At 40.3% G+C, this 13,619-nt stretch overlaps 1 protein-coding gene across 1 annotated transcript in view; it reads right to left on the bottom strand.

Annotated features, from left to right (window-relative positions):
* Nucleotides 1–13,619, bottom strand: part of NDUFA9 (NADH:ubiquinone oxidoreductase subunit A9) — a 37,426-nt gene that overhangs the window by 2,627 nt on the left and 21,180 nt on the right. Inside the window, exons 7-10 of the mRNA XM_015540843.2 lie at nt 8,870–8,937; nt 7,616–7,692; nt 3,159–3,254; nt 480–546 (exon numbers count right to left, since the gene is read on the bottom strand). Of these exons, the coding sequence (XP_015396329.2) occupies nt 480–546; nt 3,159–3,254; nt 7,616–7,692; nt 8,870–8,937 (308 nt within the window). The remainder of the gene's footprint in view (nt 1–479; nt 547–3,158; nt 3,255–7,615; nt 7,693–8,869; nt 8,938–13,619) is intronic.

The raw sequence follows: 13,619 nt of genomic DNA, 5'->3' as shown, positions 1-13,619 counted from the left end.
TGATCATAGGTAATCTTGCAAAGAGCAGTTTGTGGGGGAGAAAAGGGAATAAAAGCTTGGAGTGGGCTCTTGCTGAGGTTAACAGCAGGAATAGACAGCTCTCCTGAAGGGCTATGACTAAAAGGGACCCAGACAAACAGGATGGTAGCCAGAAGGGACATGAGGGAGGGGAGGGTTTCATCTTTAAAAAAATGGAGCACTAAAGGCATGTTTGTGTGCCGTTGGGTATGCTCCAGCAGAGAAGGAAATCAGATCACATCCCAGAGAAGCTTGGGGAGGACGCACGCACTGGAGCAGGCCAAGACAGCGTGAGGTACAAGGCCCAAGCCACGGAGCTGGCCTCAGACAGGATAACAGACAAGAGCATGAAAATAACCCACGCCAGCAAGCAAACAACGATCAGTTCTAACTCCTCCAACTCTGCAGCTCTCGGCCCGGCACCTGCCCACCAGGCAGATGTTCACCACACTCACACTCACCCGCTCCACTTTATCCCTCGTTGTCCAGGGCTCAAACGGACTTATTTCAAAGAGTCGTGCTATCCACCTGGAAAAAGGAATAAATAGGGCATATGTGGTAAGCATCTCCATAGCCAATACTCAAGCGAGCCTGCAAGAAGCAAAAGGAGAGACGCTGCTGTAGAGATAGGAGTTCACTGATTTTTTGGGTGTTTTGTTTTTTGTGTTTTTTGTTTTGTTTTGTTTTTTAAAGAAAATAACCAACATCCTGGCACCACTACCTGTGAGGTTCCCCTCCCTTTCAAGCTACCCCAGCCTGACTGCCGTAACTCGTGGCACTCCTTACTCTTCATGAAGGATACAACAAATCTGAACAAATGAAAACTAAAATAAAGCCATTACTATGAACAAAACAAAAACTATCCAATGTTCAAATCTCATTTAACTTATCTAATCTAATTTAAACCTCAAACATTCACATATGCTTCTGTTAAGAATGCAGGGCAAGCTGAGTACTATGCTAGATGTAAACTGTAATCCTTAAAAGCAGGACCCCCCCCAAAGGAACCAAAAGAATTCAAAACTAAGGAGAAGCCTAAGATGTAGGGTGCAAACCAGGAAGCCACCCAGGACGGAGAGCTGCCTGCCTCAATTAGTGCCATCTCTCCACTCTTAGTCAAAATAGAGCTCTCCTTATCTCTGCCACCGAGATCCTGTCAAGTACACTCAGGGCAGTGGGTTTCAGCTAGCGTCGAGGCCCCCAGGAATTCCCCAGGGCCCCCACAGAGAACTGGGGCACAGGCTGGGAGTCCATGCTTGGAGTATGACCTGTCAGTACAGCCAGACCAGCTCTGCTTTTATCTGATTGACCCAGTGGGCCTTCAGTGGGTCACGGAACACGGGGTTCCAGAGCTTTTTAAAAACTTAACATCATTCCAATGTGCATAAAAAAATGAAAAAGGAAGCTGAAGATTGGCCAAAATTTCTCCAGGAACATATAAAACCTCAGATTCCAGACCACGTGTCCCAGTGGCAGAAAAGGGGACTTTACTGGGCTACCACAGCTTAATTAAAACTCTCGGATAAACCGACTGTCTGTGCTCTGCTTCTACGCTGACAGACGACTTCCGCTGTCTATTTCTGTGTCCCCAGTGGGCCACTCCGTGTGCATACGCCAACTCCAGCTGAAGGTAACTCTCAATTTCATGCATTGCCGAGGAGACAGCTCCCGGCAATCTGGCTAACACCCCTGCCCTGTGCCGAAGCCGCTGACATCAGTGACCTCACCACCAACCCCAGTGGACGTTTGTAAGTCCTTTACCTCATGTGACTTTTCTGCAGCATTTCATCACACAAATACTGACAGAGCACCTCCTGTGTGTCAAGTACTGTTCTGGGTGCAGGAGATACAGATGTGAAGAAACAGCCAGGCTCCCCTTCTTGAAACAGTCATTTCCTCTTTAAAACACCCCCTTCCATTTGGTTTCTAGGCTTCCAAACACTCTACTTGTTTCACTTAAATGTCTGATTACTCATTTTGGGCCTTTCGGTAAATTCCCCTCACCCTGCAGATCCTCCAAATGGCAGTATTCTCTAAGCTACATCCTCAACCCTCCTCCTTCACATACATTATGTGCTCTTCCCTACTGATATCAGTCACTGAGTATCAAATGAGAATGAAGTAGGCAGCTTGAAAGACAGAACACTCTCAATAAATATTATCATCACACTGCATTCTACTTTTCTGACACCTCTGTTTGGTCACAAGCTTTCTGAGGGTTTAGTATAATATCTTGAGTTCCTAGTGCACTGCCTAAGACATAGGACGCATTTGATAAATATTTGCTGAATGAATGCAGGAGTGAACTGCCATGTTGGTTTATAAGTCAATCTCTGGCATGGGGTACCTAGGTGGCTCAGTCGGTTGAGCGTCCGACTCTTGATTTGGGCCCAGGTATGATCCCAGGGTCGTGGGATCGAGACCTGTGTTGGGCTCCGCGTTGAGTGTGGAGCTTGCTTAACATTCTTTCTTTCTCTCTCCCTCTGCCCCTCTCCCTTGCTCGCACGCTCTCTCTCTAAAAATAAAAAAATATATAAAATAAAAATGGAAAAAATTTTTGAAAAGTCAATCTCTGGCAAACTGGATTTGAAAGTCTCCCTGACCAGACCACTGTTAAATGACATAATTCTGAGATCCTAAACCTGCAAAAGGAAGAAGTGAACCAAGAAGCAGGGCAAGAAGAAAGAAGATAAGGAGACCACAAGGCCAAATCAACCTGGCTTCTTCCCCTTCCCCCAACTACATGATCAGACTGGTTTAATAAAGAAGGATCCCCTTTCGACGTCTGGTGAGTGGTATGAAACAGAAGGAAATCTCATTGCTCCTTTACACAACCTCCTAAGCAAGACACTTCTACAAATTAACTAAGTGGTTTCTATGGAGAGAATTTGAAGAACTATAGATTTTACCTCTCAACATACATTGTACTTCTCATCCACAGTAATCCACACTCCCTTTCTTAGACACCTCTGGTTCCATCCTAGACTAAGATCAAGACATCAGGAGCACCTCCTACTTAGAGATTCAGAGACTCCACTGTAATGAACATACTCCCTATAACCCTAAGTGAGAGAGCATTACAAACAAATGTATCGAGTTAGGTCTATTTTAGAAGGCATAAAAAGAAGCACTTTACTTACTGATAGGCAAAATGTGGCAGAGGGTACGGGAGGAAAGGTCTGTGAGCCATAGCAAAGACATACTGCACCAGGTCAAAAAGGAGGTACCGACTGGGCCTACAAAAAGAAAATTCATAGTTCTTCAAATTATTTGCTCCTTACAAACTTTCTTCCTAAATTTAACAAAATAACGTTTTCTCAGTGAAAGAGGAAACACATAGGCACTGCAGTAAATACAGATTAGTACAAAGAAAAATCAACCAGAATCCCAAAGTTAGTATGTTTATATGTCCTTACTTCTCATCCCCTTACATACACACGTTTTTATTTTTATAAATGTAAGATTGCACAGGCATCCTATTCTGTAATGTCTTTTTCATTTAACATTATCATGGTCACTTTTCTGTGTCTCTCAATATTCTCGTGTATGCTTAATGACTGCATATATTGCAATGCGTGTAGTTGTAACTATTCGATAAATTCCCAGTTTGAGGGATATGTAAGCTATTAAAAATATTTTTTCTCTATAAGATAATGCCCTAATGAACATTCCTGCAGCAAACATTTGTACTTATCCAGAATTATGTATTTGTAATATATTCCAGAGGTGGAACTGGCTCAAAATATGCTTGGAAACCTTAAGGCTTTTACTGATACTTCCAAACTGCCTTCCAGAAAGGTCATATTAATTCGCATAAGATGCTACTAGCCCCCTTACCAACAATGAGGTTAGTCATAAAAAATAGGCAAACAAAACCTTGCCGATCTGCGAGGTAAGAAAAGTACCTCAACCTTTTAATTTGTGTTAACTTTCACTCTAGAAATTAAGTTTTTTTCTATAGGTTTGGCTACTTACGCTTCTTTCTTTTCTCTCTTTCCTCCTAAAGTCCCGTCTATAAAGAATAATTTGTAAGAATTCTTTATATTTTAATGACATAGTTGGAAATATTTTTTACTGTTTGTATTTTGCTTTGTAATGTTTTGTGGCATACCTAAGTTTAAACATTTCACTTAAGCAAAAGTTCTGATTTATGATTTGCCTTTATAGTTAGAAAATCCCTCTACTGTCACCAGTGACATAAATTTCCACATTTTTTTTCTAATGCTCTTGGGGTTCTTTAATCCATAATTTTGTGGATAACGTATTTTTATATTGACATAAGGAAAAGATGTAACAATGTTTACTGACTGATCTACCCTTTCCCCATATTCTGAAATGTCACCCTATCACATACTATATTCTTACATATATTTGAGATGGCTTCTGGACCTTCTATTCTATTCCACAAATCTGAATAGTTTTGTACTGGTACAACCTAGCTTTAATAATTATTATTGTTTATAATACATTTTAGTATCTCTTTACCCATTTTCCTAATCCCCTTTGCCTCAAAAAGCCTATGAGAGCTGAGAGCTGAATTCACACAATTCAGTGAGAAACTCAACATTCTGACATTTTAGCAAACAAAAACAAAAACAAAAAACATGAAAATGTCAGCTAGGGGAACATCAGACCAAGCCCTCAAACAGCACCCTTCGAGTACCAGAAGGACGTGTAAGGATCACTGCTCAGCACGCATGCTATGCCAAAAAACAATCTGTAATCTTTACAACAACAGGCAATACTGGTATCATGGGTAAACTAATTACACGTAATGTACTTGCTCTTGTCCCCCAGCCGCCTCTCCACTATACTAGCGCAGCAAAGTCCCTCCTCTGGTTCAAGCGAGTATCTGCCTTCTTTGTGCCTGAACCACCAGCAAGATGGAGCTGCAGAGAAAATAACAGCTGGGCTACCTGGCTTCACCTATGTTTCTGATCACTAACTTCAAATGGAAGACTCAGTTCTGCTTTGCAACCCTGCCATGCTCTCCTAAGAGGTGTTTGTCCATTCTACCAGAGAATACCTCCTATCTTCAACTCGGTCTTCAAATTTTCCACTGACCTCTCTCACCCACCCCATCCTGCCTTTTAGCCGATGATCTCACCCACCATTTGTCTTTTCATCATTTTCTTAATGGTGCCTTCTGAAGTACAAAAGTTTCCCATTTTGGTGCAGTCTAACATCAATTTTTCCTTTTACAAAGTATGCTTTTGATATCACATCTAAAAAATCTCTGCCTAACCCAAGGTCTAGAACATTATTTTTCTTCCAAAAGTTTTTAGCTTTAACTCTTACATTTAGGTCTCTGATATATTTTGAGTTAATGTTTTCATGTATTTTGTGAAATTAAGGGCCTATGTTCATCCTTTGGCATGTGAATTTCCCAGGACCACCTGTTGAAAAGACCATCCTTTCCCCACTGAAGTGTCATGACAGTTCTGTTAAAAATCAACCATCCATAAACACAAAGGCTGATTTCTAGACTATCTAGACTATTGATTCAGTTTAGTTAGAATAGAATATTCTTATGCCAGCATCACACTGTCTGGATAACTCTGGTTTGAGAGTTAAGTTCTGAAATTAGGAAACCTAAGTGCTCCAACTTTATTCTTCTTTGTCAAAATGGTTTTGGCTGTTGTGGATCTTTGCATTTCCATCTAAATTTAGAATTACTTTGTCAATTTCTGAAAAAAACAAAAACAAACAAACAAAAAAAAACCCTGCTGGAATTTGGATAGGACTGGCTTGAGTAGAGAGATCAATTTGGGGAAAGTTTCCATGTTAACAATATTGGCTCTTCCAGTCCATGAACATAAGATGTCTTTCCACTCATTTAACTCTTCTTTAATTTCCCTCAGCAATGTTTTGTAATTTTCTGGATACTGGTCTTATATTTGTTAAATTTATACCTAAACACTTTATTCTTTTGATGTTATTGTGAATACAATTATTTTCTTAGTTTTATTTTCAGATCGTTTATTTGCAAATATATGGAAACTGAGTTTTATATCTGATCCTGTACCTTGTGACCTCACTGAATTTGTGAATTAGTGCTCCCAGTTTTATGTGTATTATCAATAGGTACCTAATGAATGAATGACAGAATGGGCCAACATCATAAAATTAATAACTATGAAAAAACTAGGAGCAAAATTTAAGGTCTTATGCCTCTTTGCGTTAGCCTCAAAGTGTCTGAGAAATAAGCAAAGTTTTCCTCTGCGTTGACGAGACAAAAAGAGAAATGCAGACACGTATCCAGTTTCACACACACAAAAATGCCTGCGTTTCCATGTGTACCAAACAACTATGACGTGATGCAGCCCAGCCAATGACCGTACTGGAGGGGGCTGGGGAGCGGTAAAGAGGAAACCGGTTAACTCATCACAGAGCTATTTCTACAGAGTAGGAAGCAAAGTCTGTAAAGCCATTTCTGTTCTTCTCTTCTCTAGAATCCTAGTCTAAGTACCTCTTGACTAGAGCCCGATGGCTTGAGTCTAGTGATGTATGGGCTCTGCGCTGGACACACTTTGTGACTAATTCTCCTAGAGTATGTAACTAATTGCACTGAACTAGGGAACTCAAAGAGAGGCCTAGCCTGCAGCCACTAGATTCAGAAATACAATACAATCATTTGCACTGACAAAAATTTTACTAAATGAAATCTATAATAATAGTGAAACATAACAATGTATGAATTCACAATCCTGGGAATGTATACTATGCCTCCTGGCTTAGAGAGAAACGTGTCTTTTCTCTGGAAACAAATATTTCCTAGGAATTAAAGTTATCACTTAATTGTTGAATCAGATCTCCACCTTTCATGGAACATCAGGTGTCATTAGCTTGTTTCACTGAATGACAGGGTTCTGGGCCAATTATTAAGTGGATTTTGTACTTTTCGGTTTGGCGGACTGAGTCTTAATTTTTTAGTCTTAGTTAAGCCAGAAAAAAGGTCCTAAACCCAGCTGTGACAAAATTTAATAAAATCAGGTAAGTTATACAGTTTAACTGTTTCCTATCTGTCCTAAGTGCAAAGACAGCATACCATAAATGATCAGTCTTGTGCAGCACTAACAACTGTATCGTAAACCAGGCCATTTCCAACCTTTTGGGGACATTGCAACACTCTATCAAAAGCAATTTGATTTTGCAACTGTACTTACTCCCTAAAAGTGTTCTGTTTGTGTTTCTGAATTTATACTAACATCCTTTATTAAAAACATCACTGGAGTAGTACAAAACCATCCTTGGTAATCACTGGACTAAGTATATGTAATACACTAGGGCAGTTGGTGCTCAGACTTTGGTTGACAGAAAAATCACTTATTAAATCCGATTCCGTGGTTCACTCAAATCCTGATGCAACAGAACCATTCAGGAGATCCTGACAATGGTAGCTTTTGGACAGCTCTTTGAGACACAATGGCCTCAGGGCTAAGGGAATAAAATTTCTGGAATAAAAATAGTTGAACAAAGACACTAAAAATGCAACAAATACATCTGTTAGTGGTAGGTTTAGATCTTATTGTTCCTGTAAATCATTACAATTCATTCATTTTAACAGGTAGTTTAAAGTCAAACTCTAGCCACCTACCCAACAAAGGCAAAAGATTTCCCTCTGGCATCTGGATCCTTAATGGCATTAACAATTCCTTTTGATACATCTACAACCTGTAAGAAATTGTAACACATGTTTAAGCAATCCTTGAAAGAGAGAAACAGAGAGATGGGAGAGGGAGGGAGGGAGGACAGAAGGGAGGGAGGTCAGAAAACAGGCCACAACAATCACAACCAAAAAAAAAAAAAAAAAGATAAAATGGCATTGTCTGTTTCCAGAAAGCCCCTTAAAGAACCCACTCCTCAAAAGCTCAAATGATCTGCACATTGGAAGGTTCACCTATATATTTTTTCTAGTCAGAGCACATTCACACTCAGGCGGCTGTCGAGGCCGTCTGATTTGACTTTGCCTACCATCTCTGCAATCTCACACCTTACCACTCGTTCCTCTAGCACTGTTACCATGCTATCACAAACAAGTAGGCTGAATCCCACGGAACTGCCAACATTCTACCATTTTGCCTTTCCAAAATAATACTTTTATATGGTTTCAGATCCCATGGTTTTCAACTGGGGGCGATTTTGGCTCCCAGGGGACCTTGGCAAATGCCTGGAGACATTTTTAGTTGTCACAACTGGGGAGGTAGTGCTACTGCCATCTGGTGGCTAGGAATGCTGCTAATCATTCTACAACAGCCCCTCTGACAAAGAATTATCTGGCCCAAACTGTCAATAGTGCCAGATGAGAAACCCTGGTTCAACATAATATGGAACCCAACACGCTCTCTCCTCTGGGCCCCTGTACACGCTGTTCCCTCTGCATGAAATGTTCTTGCCCAACCCCCTCTCATATGACTTGCAGCTAGTCATCTTTAAGACCTCACCGTAGATGTCATTTCCTCTGGGAGGCTGTGCCTGACCCTCAAGTCTGGATTAGGTGTCCCTCTCTGCTGTAATTATATAAATCCTCTCCCTATCATAGCACTTACCACATTGCACGGCAACTGCTTTGCTAGCCTACCCTTCCAGCCTGGGGATAGCAATGTGTGTCTAGTTCATACCTCTATATGCCCAGTGACAGGTACAGCGTGCCTAGTACACTCAACGTATTTTCTTAAATGAGCAAACAAGTGAGCACACAGAGAATACATGTAGCTCTTAAGTAAACTGAGAGGCAAGCAGTTGATGCAAGCTGAAAAGAAGAATGATGGAGTTACAGGATTAAGATAAAACCAGAATACTATGACCTGACTCTGAATCCAGCCAAAGCCCCTCCACCCAGGGTACTTACATAGACTGGTTGTTTCACTGTCTTCTTGCCCAAGGAAATAAGAGGTACACCACCAAACCAACGGATATCTGGCAGAAGAATGAGAAGTATTCTTAGAAGGCCTAAAGTCCTGGAAGACCCCCCAATCTCCAGGTGCTCCAGGTTAGCATAATCACTTTGCATAACTGAAGTAATGGAATAGATGTAGCTGACTTTGAGAGAGCTAGTCGGCAGTCACTTGTTTTTCAGATAACAAAGATGGAAAGTAAAAAAGCCAAATCTTTAAGCACATGGACAGCAAGGGAAAGTGGTCAAATGGCTTGGCCACTTGATGCATGGCCACTCCCAAGACTGGAGTCTAAACTGCACCCCATACTAAGGAGGCACATAGGAATCAATAGATCAGCGGCACAACATAGGAAACCCAGAAAAAGACCCTGGGTTTTTAGTATGGGAATTTAGTAAATGATGAATGCATTACCACAAATATGTGAGAAATGGAAAGATTATTTATACTACATGGTGCTGAGACAATTACTCTACTAATTGGGGAAAAAGAAAGGGAGGGAGAAAAGCCTCATCTCTTACCATAAACCAAAGTAGATTAAATGTAAAGATTAAAAAAACCTTATAAAAAAATTTTAAGGTAGACATTATTTATAAGAGCATCAAAAAGAATACAACACTCAAGAATAAACTTAATCAAGTTGGCTAAAGACTTGCACGCTGAAAACTAGAAAACACTGCTGAAAGAAATTAGTAAGTCACAAACAAATAGAAACACATCTCACGTGGAAGACAATACTGTTAAGATATCAAACTACCCACAGAATCTACAGAGCTAATGCAGTCCCTGTCAAAATCCCAATGGAGTATTCTGCAAAGTACACAAAACTACACCTTAAAATTCATATGGAATCTTCAGAGACCCCAAATAGCCAAAACTATCTTTTTGTTTTGGTATTTTTTTTAATGAAATTTATTGTCAAATTGGTTTCCATACAACACCCAGTGCTCATCCCAAAAGGTGCCCTCCTCAATGTCCATCACCCACTTTCCCCTCCCTCCCACCCTCCATCAACCCTCAGCTTATTCTCAGTTTTTAAGAGTCTCTTATGGTTTGGCTCCCTCCCTCTCTTTTTTTTTTCCCCTTCCCCTTCCCCATGGTCTTCTGTTAAGTTTCTCAGGATCCACATAATAATAAAAACGTATCGTACCTGTCTTTCTCTGCCTGACTTACTTCACTTAGCATAACACTCTCCAGTTCCATCCACGTTGATACAAATGGCCAGATTTCATTCTTTCTTATTGCCAAGTAGTATTCCATTGGACAACTTCTTTATCCATTCATCAGTTGATGGACATTTAGGCTCTTTCCATAATTTGGCGATTGTTGAAAGTGCTGCTATAAACATTGGGGTACAAGTGCCCCTATGCATCAGCAGTCCTGTATCCCTTGGGTAAATTCCTAGCAGTGCTATTGCTGGGTCATAGGATAGATCTATTTTTAATTTTTTGAGGAATCTCCACACTGTTTTCCAGAGCAGCTGCACCAGTTTGCATTCCCACCACAGTGCAAGAGGGTTCCTGTTTCTCCACATCCTCTCCAGCATCTAGAGTCTCCTGATTTGTTCATTTTAGCCACTCTGACTGGCATGAGGTGGCATCTCAGTGTGGTTTTGATTTGTATATCCCTGATGAGGAGTAATGTTGAGCATCTTTTCATGTGCCTGTTTAGTCAAAACTATCTTGAGAAAAAAAAGTTGGAGGTCTCATACCTCTTGATTTCAAAACTTACTACAAAGCTATAGTTATCAGAGATCAAAACAGTGGCATAAAGATAGACATATAAACCAGTGGAATAGAACAGATACAAATAACCTTTATATGTATAGTCAAATGAATTTTTTGGACATGGAACCAAAACCATTCAACAGGGAAATGACAGTGTTTTCAACAAATGATGCTGGGAGAACTGAATATCCACATATAAAAGAATGAACTTGGATCCTTACCTTCCATCATACACAAAAATGAACTCAAGATGGATCAAAGACTTAAACATAAGAGCTAAAACTACAAAATCCCTAAGGAAATATGGGAGAAAGCTTCATGACACTGGACTCAGCAATGATTTCTTGACTATGATATTAAAACATAGGCAACAAAGGAAAAGCAAATAAACTGGACTACATCAAAATTAAAAGCTTCTGTGCACTGAAGGGCAGAGTGAAAAGGCAGCCTGCAGAGTGGGAGAAAATATTTTTAAGTCATATATCTGGTAAGGTGTTACTACCCAGAATATATAAAGAGCTCTTATGATTCAACTATAACAAAAAACAACCCAATTGAAAAGTAAGCAAAGGATATGAACAGACGTTTCTCCAAATAAGATACACAAATGGCTAACACATGGAAAAAAAAAAAAAAAAAGTTCAACATCACTAATCATTGCGGAAATGCAAATCAAAATCATGAGCTATTACCTTACCCTCATTAGGATGGCTACTAACCAAAAAACAGAAAATAAAGTGCTGGTGAGGATACAGAAAAATTCGCAACCTGGGCACTGCACTGTTGGTGAAAGTGTAAACTGGAAAAACCACTATGGAAAATTATGGTAACTCCTCAAAAAATTAAAAATAGAACTACCATATGATCCAACAATTCTACTTTGGGTATATTCCCCAAAGAACTGAAAGCAGGGTCTCAAAGAGAGATTTGTATATCTGTGTTAATAGCAGCATTATTCATAATAGCCAAAAGGTGGAAGCAACCTAAGTGTCCACTGACAGATGAACGGATAAGCAAAATGTGGTGTGTGTATACGGTGGAATATTACTCAGCCTTAAAAAGGGAAGAAAATCCACCGGGCACCTGGGTGGCTCAGTTGGTTAACGGTCCAACTCTTGGTTTCGGCTCAGGTCATGGTCTCACGGTTCCTGAGTTCGAGTACCACATCCAGCTCTGCACTGACAGCACAGAGCCTGCTTGGGACTCTGTCTCTCCCTCACTCTGCCCTTCCCCCACTTGCGCATGCGTGTGCTCTCTCGCTCTCTCTCTCTCTCTCTCTCACACACACACACACGCACACACAAATAAACATTTTTAAAAAAAGGAAGGAAACATAATAAATGAGGACATTATACTAAATGAAATAAACCAATGACAAAAGATAGTGTGTGATTCCACATATATGAGATACCTAGAGCAGTCAAATTCAGAGGGGCAAAAAGCAGAATGGTGCTTGCCAGGGGCTGGGGGAAGGAGGGAACAGGAAGGTGTTTACTGGACAGAGTTTCAGTTCTACAAGAAGAAAGGAGCTGCACAGAATAGCTGCAGCGTGAATACACATTAACAGTACTGAACTGAACACTTAGAAGTCAGCTCAGGCAGGCAGCCATCACAAAATACCATAACGGGGTGGCTTAAACAAGAGAAATGTATCTCCTTGCAGCTCTGGAGGCTGCAAAGTCCAGGATCAAGGTGTCAACTGATTTGGCTCCTGGTGAGAACTGTCTTCCTGGCTTGCAGTCAGCCAGCTATGTTCACCCTCAGCCTTTCCTCAGTGCACATGTGCAGGGAGAGAGCTCCTCTTCTCTTAAGGCCACCAAGGACCCCACCCTTATTTCTTTATTTAACATTAATTACCTTCTAAAAAGCCCTATCTCCAAATACAATCACATTAGAAGTTAGTGCTTCAAGAAGAATCTGGGGAGAGGAGGGAAGACAAGGACATAATTCAGTCCAAAGCAAATGGTAAATTTTATATGTGTATTTTACCACAATTTTTTAAATTAGAAATTAATGCAGAATGTGAAACGACATGAGCAATCAGGAGGAAAAAACACACAAAAACACATGATAAAAATATCTAAATTGGATAAATGAACTGTGGTCCATCCATACAATTGAATATTATATTGAATATTATTTAGCCATAAAAAGAAACAAGCTCTCAGCCATGAAAAGACATGAAGGAAACTCTTTTTAATGTGTTATATTTTGAGTGAGTGAGAGAGAGACAAACAGACAGAATGTGAGCGGGGGAGCAGCAGAGAGGGAGAGAGAGAACCGAAGTAGGCTCCAGGCTCTGAGCTGTCAGCACAGAGCCTGATGCAGGGCTTGAACTCACGAATGCTGAGATCCTGACCTGAGCGAAAGTCAGATGTTTATCTGACTGAGCCACCCAGGCACACCCTGAACACAGATTTTTAAGGCAATGAAATTATTCTCTATGATACTCTAATGGTAGATGTTATCATACATTTGTCAAAATACACAGAATGTACAACATAAAGAATGAATCCTAATGTAAATTATGGACTTGAGTTAATAATAATGTATCAATATTGGCTCATCAATTGTAACAAACATACTATACACTAATGCCAAATGTTAATAATAGAGAAAAGTGTGGGGAAAAACTGAGGGATTAAAGAGTATATGGGAACCTGTGCTTTCCACTCAACTTTTCTGCAGACCTAAAACTACTCTAAAAAAATCAAATGGGGCGGGGCGCCTGGGTGGCTCAGTCAGTTGAGCATCTGACTTTATTCAGTTCACGTCATGATCTCACGGCTCATGAGTTCCAGTTCCACGTCAGGCTCTGTGTTGACAGCTCAGAGCCTGCAGTCTGCTTCAGATTCTGTGTCCCTCTCTCTCTTTGCCCCTCCCTCACTCATGCTCTGTCTCTCTCTCTCTCTCAAGAATAAATAAAACATTAAAAAAATAATAATAATAAATAAAGTCTATTTAATTTTAAAATAAC

The sequence above is a fragment of the Panthera tigris genome, chromosome B4, assembly GCF_018350195.1.
Source record: "Panthera tigris isolate Pti1 chromosome B4, P.tigris_Pti1_mat1.1, whole genome shotgun sequence".
NCBI classification, from domain to species: Eukaryota; Metazoa; Chordata; class Mammalia; order Carnivora; family Felidae; genus Panthera; species Panthera tigris.
This window is presented reverse-complemented; position numbering and strand designations above follow the sequence as displayed.